Source organism: Colias eurytheme, chromosome 9 (assembly GCF_061535395.1).
Source record: "Colias eurytheme isolate Ceu_HAF_F1 chromosome 9, ilColEury1 Martin Lab GWU primary, whole genome shotgun sequence".
NCBI lineage: Eukaryota > Metazoa > Arthropoda > Insecta > Lepidoptera > Pieridae > Colias > Colias eurytheme.
The window spans coordinates 716,755-726,036 of NC_142988.1; the positions used below are offsets into that span (position 1 = coordinate 716,755).

The following is a 9,282-nucleotide window of genomic DNA, read 5'->3' on the forward strand; positions in this document are numbered from 1 at the left end:
GATTTTTGGCGATTGTGATTTGTGTGATTTTATGTTGTGTGTGTAGAAATTAGAAAACAAAGTGTATTGTATAATTAAACGTGCTCACAAAATAAGTGTTACGAACTGGCGACATGTTTGTATGGATGGAATAGTAATTAAACCTACAGAAAAAATTGAAAGTTATAATGAATGCGGTGGTAGACAGTGACCTAAGAGCTTATCCACTCACAGCTCTTACCCATGAATCTCTCAATTTGCTATCATCGTTGCTAAATACAAGAAAAATATTACTTACTGTTTGTCCAGATCAACTTTCAAGACACAGGTTAATATGTGAAGTATTTTTTATTTTTTCTTAATCACAAGAGATGTCAAAAGGTTATCGAGTGATTGTTTTCGATTTGTTTACAAATGTGGGGAAGAACATTTCTGTGATCTAATTAATTTTTGTGATACTATTTTCCTCATAATAAGTGTAAAAGGCCGAAAAATAGATGTAAATTTACGATTAAAAATTAATTCGGTACAATATTAAGCTTGCTGTTGATAATCAACAGGATGTTCTGGGTGACCTACAAAAGTGTTACACATTTAAGCAATGGCACAATCGTTTCATTGCTAAAATTTGCAATTGATTGGGTTGCAATGTAATGGATCAATGAATAATGACTTTACCCACAAAACCTTATTATATTACTACTAAGTACCTATAGTGTAATTAATTAAAAAATGCAAGGCTTCTAAACATGTATGTAGTGTGTAGCACATACCTATTATAAATTTTAAAACACTACACATTCAGGGATTGGAGGGGCGTTGCATCACTTGCCAACATAAGTTCAGAAGTAGCGGCCAGTATCAGAGAATACAATGATAAAACTCGGCGTGTGATAGATTTGTGGATACACAGCAATGATGGCACTGCGACTGTCGGGAGGCTCCTCGAAATCCTGCAGTGGATTGATAGACATGATGTGTATGATGATTTGTTGGATCTCGCTAGCAGAAATAAGCTTATAGGTGAGTCTATCTAGATATTTACTAATAGCAAATTTGGAAATTTTATTATATACAGTTATTTAATAAAATGCAAAATATTCTTAAATTAATCTAGTGTTTAGTATAATTAAATAAAATGTATTAAATAAAAGTATAAATCCTTTGAGTAGTAACTTGCAATCTATAGTTTATCAAAGTATCCCAGCGGTTTAAATAAATTCCTACTATTCTTACTAATATTATAAATGCGAAAGTAACTCTGTCTGTCTGTTGCGCTTTTCCGCTTAAACCTCTCAACAGATTTTGATAAAATTTGGCACCGACAATCTTTAGACCCTGAGAAAGGACATAGGCTAACTTTTATCAAAATACCACGCGGGCGAAGCCGCGGGCGGAAGCTAGTATTTCATAATTTGCAATATTTACTAAAACACATTTAAAAAACATTATCTTTATCAGCTATTCTTTCATATCATTGAAAAATTATAAACAATTTTTTAAAGTGAAACTTTTATTACATCGTCTCAAACTTTTTGGTCTGTGTAGCGCATGTCGCGTGTATCGCGGCTGCCGAGTAGGTATACCTACTCGGCAGCCGACCGTCACGCGACATGCGCTACACAAAGCAGTGTTCGGAACCGTTCGAACAGTTTCACTTTTACCGTGGTTTCATAAAACCACACAACATTTTTTATTACATAATTAGTATTTTCAAGTTACAAAATCACTTAATTAGAATGCACTGATTAAGTGATAACAATAAAAAGTGATAGTTCCAATTTGTAAATATTATCAATTTTGATAAGCTATTGTTGATAAATTATATTTATAATGAAGTCTAATTTGAGTAATAAATTATTGTAGTCTTGAGGAAAATTTTACACATGTATTATAAGAGGTATAGCTTACTTAGCTTTGATTTTCCTTCCTAAACAATTATATCACTACATAGTATAAAACAAAGTCGCCTTTTCTGTCCCTATGTCCCTATGTATGCTTAAATCTTTAAAACTACGCAACGGATTTTGATGCGGTTTTTTGTAGTAGATAGAGTGATTCAAGAGGAAGGTTTTAGTATATAATTTATTAGGTTTTAGATTAAGCGTGCGAAGCCGCGGGCGGAAAGCTAGTTATATTATAAATCTTGTTATATCTTATGTGCATAATAAATTTAAAAAAAAAATTCAGAATATGCACTATTTTGCACGCCTCATAAGCGAAGCGTTGAGGTGGGTACTACTGTCACTTCGCGCAAAACATCTGATTTTTCAAACTTAAAATGTCTTTATGTATCATACATTGCACTTGTAAGATAATACATACACACACATATTAAGAAAAAACACTATTTTTAACATTCATGATATTTTTGATGTCATTTTTGTTATTTAAACTAGTTAAAAAACAGTTTAAAAAAGTTCTGTCTTGGACGTCCGTGTGTCTGTATGTGCGGAGGATTTTCTTGTTAACACGATAGCGACCGAAATACTTTACTAATCGAGTCTTTTTTTTTCTCTAACGCTTGAGTATGCTCAGGAATAGAACCCTTTCATTTTTCAGGGTCTGATTCGATGTGGTTTAATTGTTATTAAATAAACAAAAATAATAATTAATAAATAATTATTAAAAAAAAATTATGAGGCGTGCACTTTTGGATTTTCCAAATTATTTTCTTTGTACTCTGGCTTTTTATAAATATGAAATAATTAAATACATTCTAGGTTATTAGAAATACTTGTTTTTTCCATACACATCCTACGCATCAAGATAGCATAGGATTATAATTTGGAAAATCACATGCTAAACACATAAATTATAAAAATAATATTATAGCATATTATTGAACAGAAAATCAGTTCCTAGAATTTGAGCTCATGAATTATTTTATCCAATATGGATTATCAATAATGGGTTTATATTGTTTTAGTTTTTATAGCATTCAAATGAGATTTTTTCAAGAGTCAGGATTCGAAATAATTTTATATTGGTTGAGATGGTTGTTCATATTACCTGCAGAACCTTTTTTTTTTAACGTTGGGAAATGCATTTTCGCATCCCCCTCTACAGTTTTACTGCTCGAGGGGGTTTGTGGGACTCGCATGAAGCCCTACCCACTAAAACCCAACGGTAGCCACCGTTCATCTTCGGCGAATTACCTACAGAACCTACTGTCTATTGATGTTAAGCATAGCCATAATGTATTTATCTACATAGTAAATAATTACTATCATTTTCAGTTAAACAAGTGAATCAAAATGGTAACCAAGAGATGGTGGCAGTGTCAGAGGAGGATCTAATCACGGACGATGATAAGAAGTTTGGTTGTCCGCAACGTTATCACGCGTACGTGTTGTACGCAAGGGAGGATCGGGACTTTGTCAATGAGCTGTTGAGTCGGCTCACAGAGAATGGGTTTAGGGTATGTATGCAAATCATATATAATATCATTTCGAAATAGGTTTATACATTATAATAAACATGATGTTATGTTGTTGACTGACCGGTTGGCTTGGTTGGTTGACCCTGCCTACAGAGTCAGTGGTCGTGGGTTCGATTCCCACCTGGGGTAAATATTTGTGTGATGAACATAGATGTTTGCTCTGTGTCTGAGTGTTAATTATCTACATATAAGTATTTATTTAAACTATATAATGTATGTTTATCAGCCATCTGGTTTCCATAACACAAGCGAAAAGCTTAGTATGGGATCAGATCGTGCCGTGTGTGAAAATTCTCCCGAAATATTTATTTATTATTTATTTAATATTGCAATATATGGATCTTTTGGACAATTGGATAGACAGATTATTTGCAGTGATAAAGTTTCTTTAATTCATGTTTATAGTGACAGAATTCAAATCCTTTTTTTATAATACTCGTCACAACACTTGTTTAATAATTAATATTTGTGAATGTAAAAAAAGTTATTCGTGTAGCGAAAAAATACGTAGTCTGTCAAGGTAGATTTGGATTTTCGCCTACTTGCAATAAAATTAATAATCTGTTTATGATTCCAAATGCAACTATCCTGTAATATATTACGCAAGGAGATGGTAGACTACATAGTATCCTTTGTGAAATCCATACTATATCAATATTATAAATGCGAAAGTAACTCTGACTGTCTGTCTGTTACTCAATCACGCCTAAACTACTGAACCAATTTGCATGAAATTTGGTAAGGAGATATTTTGATACCCGAGAAAGGACATAGGCTACTTTTATGAAAATGATGTAATCACAGAAATGTGTGATTACATCATTTTCAGTGTGGGCGAAGCCGCGGGCGGAAACCTAGTAAATAATATTTTAACAAACATTGTTTATTAAAACCTATAATATTCATCCCCAGCTATGTACAGAAGACGATCTCCTCCCGGGTCACGGGACCCGTTTCGCGCCAGTCTCTCGTCTGATCTCAGAGCGTTGCAGTCGCATCATACTGATATATTCTCCGGACTTTCTGCGCAGCCCGGCCAATACGTTCTTCATGAATTTAGCGCAGGCTGATGGGATTGGTGAGTGGAATTTGTGGAGCTTTCAAGTTTCAAAAATATTGCTTTTGAACCATAATACATTTAGGTAACAGTTTCTGTAATATTTTTCTTCTAATGATTAAGCAGTTTAAAGTGACACATTATAATATAATGATTATATGATAAGAAGCATAGAAGAAGAGGTCTAAAAAATCGATGTTTTTAAGCCTATACACGCAACTCGCAAGAAATAATATTCTGCTCTACAATATATTTGCTCTAAAATATACAATCAAATAATGGAATATTTAAGTAACTATTCTTATTTCAATATATGTACTACTATTAAAAAGTAATTTATTAATTTCAGAAAAGAAACAACTGAAAATCATACCAATAATGTACAGACATTGCATACTACCGTTACATCTAACCTACTACCATAACTTATACTACAGTACTGATCGCAAATCGCCCTACGAGTTTTGGGGCAAACTCGAGCGCTCATTGGAAGTACGGGATGTGCCCAGGTAAGGTGTTTCTTTATTAATATGTATCTGGGAAAATAATTGTAACACTTTTTTGTCCCAAAAAATAATGGTAACTTGGCCCCTATTTTTTTGATGAATTTTAGGTAATAGAAAAATAAAGTGTGTAATTTTATTTAATTTTGCTTGATAATTTACAGTTTCATTATTATATTGTTAAGCTTTGTAAAATGTACTTACGAATTTAAAATTATACTGCAACTGATATAAATCTAAACTATACTGTTATTCACATAACTTCGCAATAAATCATTCATATTTGTCAACCATTTAGCTGCCATTTTAATGGCTATTTTGTATTTCTAGATTGACTAGCTCATCATCCACCCACTCCGCTATGAGAATCGAAGAGTTACCGAGCAGTGACACAAACCGCTTCACTCCAGAAAAGAAACAAGATAATTTCCTCAAATTACCGAGTCCGCCAACCGACACGTCCTCAATGAACGACCTCCGATCATCGACTGACACCAAATCTTCATACGAAACAAAGTCTTTGAACTCAAGCATTGATATAAAGAAGAAAAAGTCGGGATTCAGAAAACTTTTGGACTCATTCAAGGGGAAGAAACATAAAAAAGCGATAATGTTGCAAAATTAATATCGAGTACTCATTGCAAGAGAGTACTCGATATTAATTTTGAAATTCAAGACAAAATGGCGGGAAAAGAAAAAAAAATTAAAAAGAAATTGTCATTCCAAATTTGAATCCAAAAATATTTTTAAGAATGCCATTGTGATATGGAAAAATATATTTTGCTTTGGATTAATAGTTATTTTAAAATTAAATTCAACAATATATTTGTCCTATCGTTTATTTAGTGGAATGTGATAGGGAAAGTGCATTTTTTGATTTATTCTTATATGTTTTATGTGGCAACTATGTTTTGAGAAATACTACAGTTGCCTAAATTTCATATTCTAAGAGATTATGTAGAGATTTCATATATGCACAAAATTTTGTATTACACAAAAATAATTACGTAATATTAAGTAAGTGAAAATTAAATACAAAATATTTCCTGCTATCAATTAAGAAACTATGTATATGCTTGTGCTATGTATACAATTAAATCTTTTACTTGTAAGAGACTTATATTTGATTTGTGCAATTTGATGCTATAATTATTTTGGTTACTAGATTTTCTAAGTCTACAGTGTCTGTTATTAATTGAAATTTCATTGAAATATTATTAAACGCAACAATACATACAGACAGACACGTTCATACGAATTACATTGGTTGTAATTTTATTTTAAAAGTTGATGCTTTTTAGGTATTTGCTATTAGTTAGAGATGTGTAATTTAGACTTTATTATATAGGGAATAAATGTTATTTTTGTTTTGAATGATATGAGACTGCATTATGTTTCGAATATTTTTTTATCTAAATATTAAAGAATCAGCCCTAATGCAATACGTATTAAATAAAAAGGAATAATGAGATATACAGGTGTCCCACTGTTGGTATACTAAGCTCAAAGGAGGTTATAGTTTAGCATACGCTGAGTACGTAAAAAATACTTATAAAATTCCAAACGCAGTTTTCAAATAGATGAATTTTTAAAACTCTTATGTGTACACCCATAACAAGCAACCCGCCCAGCTTTGCTACCAGCACGTGACCTATATTGTTTAAGATTATGTTTTCATAGACAAAATGCTCACATCAGCGAAGCGGTATATGCCGGCTGCGCGAAGCTAGAGAAGAAAACATGGATTTTCAGGAAAAATTTAGCAAAAATTTTTTGATTCAATTTTATTGTTTAAGTATTTTTTACGTGATCAGTGTATGCAAAACTAAAAGTCCCTTCGCGCTTAGTATACCAATAGTGGGACACCCTGTATACATGCACATAGAAACAAAACACTACCATCTATATTACTAAGTATACATTTTTAAAACTGTTAAAAAGTTATGATTCTTTGCACAAAATGTTATAACAGGTTTTACAGAAATTTATTAAAGAAAAAGATTAACTTGTGATATTAAACATCCTCAAAGGTGCTTCCAAGGTATTTATATATTTTATATAGCGTATATGTGAATTGTTATTTTAATCGTGAAAAATAAAAACAACTGATATGTTTCAATATATTTGTTTTATTTCTAAAAACATATTTACATAGATCTAAGTATACAAGTACATTAAACAGTAATTTTACTTCAAAAGTATTTGATACCTAGCATAATTATTATTATAAATAAGAGCTTCAATCTCTCAGGTTTAAAAAACAATATAAATTTTCATAATAATACACTTAACTTTAAAATATGACTAAGCACAACACAAATAAGGAAATAATTTGTTTTACAAACAAACATTTTGTACTGCACAAACAAAATAGAAAGTAAATAAACTTAACATGACTTAAACATAATTACGATGCATTCAAACATTTATGGTTTTACGCTGTAACAGGCAACCCTACAAATTTTTATTATCTATGGTTAACCCATTAGAGCATAACGTCCGATAAATCGGACGTCAATAAAATCGTTATTTTAGGAGTATTATATATTTTACTCAAGATTTATCTTTTTAAAACAGTAGTTGAATATATTTTCAAACTCGGCAGCACTGTTGTTATAAAATATATTAACGCGCATGCGTGACAGCTGTTAATTCGTAAAATGGCGGCACGGGGTCAAAATTCTTCGCGGCGAAGGTAAGATTATTTTGTGTTTTTATTATATTTTGTTTAGTGTTATGGGTGATAAATTGATATTTTGATTGCTAAACTATTCGACTATTTATTTTCAATGTAATTTGTACGTAGCCACTGTCATTTTGAATACTATGCTTGCCCATTTCGTACCGTCCGATTTATCGCACGTTATGCACGGTGGGCACTGCATAACACGACGTTTTGTTGAATTGTTACAGGTTAAAAGTTCATGAAATATTATCTGCTTTGGAGTGTGAGGAGGTTGATGATTATACAGAAAATATAATTTACGTTGAGCCCCCCATCGAGAATGCCGATCAGGTCACTGACGAAGACAGTGACCTGATCGGATAGGATTCTCAGCCTAATTACATTGAGCAAACTTCCGCCTAACAGTGGCATAAAATTGTTTTTCAACAATTATTTTACGTCTTTGAGCCTGATGAGATACCTGAAGGAGCTTGGCTATTATGCTACAGGGACCTTGAGAGCTAATTGCACTGAGAACTGCCCGGTAAAAGACGTCAAAAAATTCAAGAAGGAGGTGCGATTACCGACTAGCTGATACGTAACGTACGTACGTAACTCGTATTCCGGTGGAATGATAAGAATGTTGTCACAGTAGCCACTAACTTTGAAAATCTAGAAATTACATCTGCAACCCGCTGGTAAAACGAAAAAAAATCCAAAGTGCATTTCCCTCAGCTATCACTTATTTCAAATTACAATAAGTGTCTGTAATTGTGCAGTAGACAAATGCGACCAGGCTGTTGCAAATTTAAGAATTTGAATGCGTATAAAGAAGTGGTGATGGCCCATATTTGCATATTTAGTAGACATTTCAGAAGTAAACGCCTGGTTACATGCTCGGAAGAATGGCTGCACAAGAGACCAGTGTCTCTTGTGCAGCCATTCCTGCAGCCATTCCTTATTCGTTTTTAGACGTTTCATAGCAAGAAGCTTACTTTCGTCACATGGCACACCACCACATCAAGGTCGCAAGCCAGCGAAACCATTATGTACAATAAGGAACTACCCAATAAGTCCCAATAAGTACTGAACGTCCGCGTCGGTGTGCAAACCAATGTGGAGGAAAAAGTAAATTTCAGTGTCAGAAATGTGAATATGTGATGTAGGTCTTCACCCGAAATACCACATGGCATAACACATCATACATTATAATACGTTTATCTTCTGTTGCTTTTTATAATAAATTTCTTCATAAAATCCGTACTTTTATTTCAACCTCTTTTTAACATCAATTGTGTCCGCCATGCATAACGTCCGATTTATCGGACGGGCTGTAAAATCTGAACTTTTACATAAACTAAATATTTTATGTCATTTATTCATTAAAGATACTCTAAAAGATGATATATTATAGTGATCATAATGAAAAAGGCGCTAATGAACTTTATGCACTAATGGGTTAAATGAGTGTTTCGTTGAATATGGGAACACTACATAATATTAATAACATATATCTCATACATTACTTGAGATCTCACAACACCAATATATGTTTTAAAATTTAACTGTCTTACCACAAAAACCTTTAGACAGGGTTTAACTTTAAGCCCGGGTTCTCTTTAATCTGGTTTTGTCT

The 9,282-nt window shown here is 32.5% G+C and overlaps 1 protein-coding gene across 1 annotated transcript; it reads left to right on the forward strand.

Annotated features, from left to right (window-relative positions):
* Myd88 (myeloid differentiation primary response protein MyD88) lies at positions 1–7,100 on the forward strand. Its single transcript, XM_090105652.1, has 6 exons — positions 1–307; positions 785–1,002; positions 3,219–3,400; positions 4,334–4,499; positions 4,828–4,987; positions 5,312–7,100. The coding sequence occupies exons 1-6, from the start codon at positions 168–170 to the stop codon at positions 5,604–5,606; spliced, it is 1,161 nt and encodes a 386-aa protein (XP_089961778.1). The 5' UTR covers positions 1–167; the 3' UTR covers positions 5,607–7,100.
* The last annotated feature ends 2,182 nt before the right edge of the window (positions 7,101–9,282 follow it).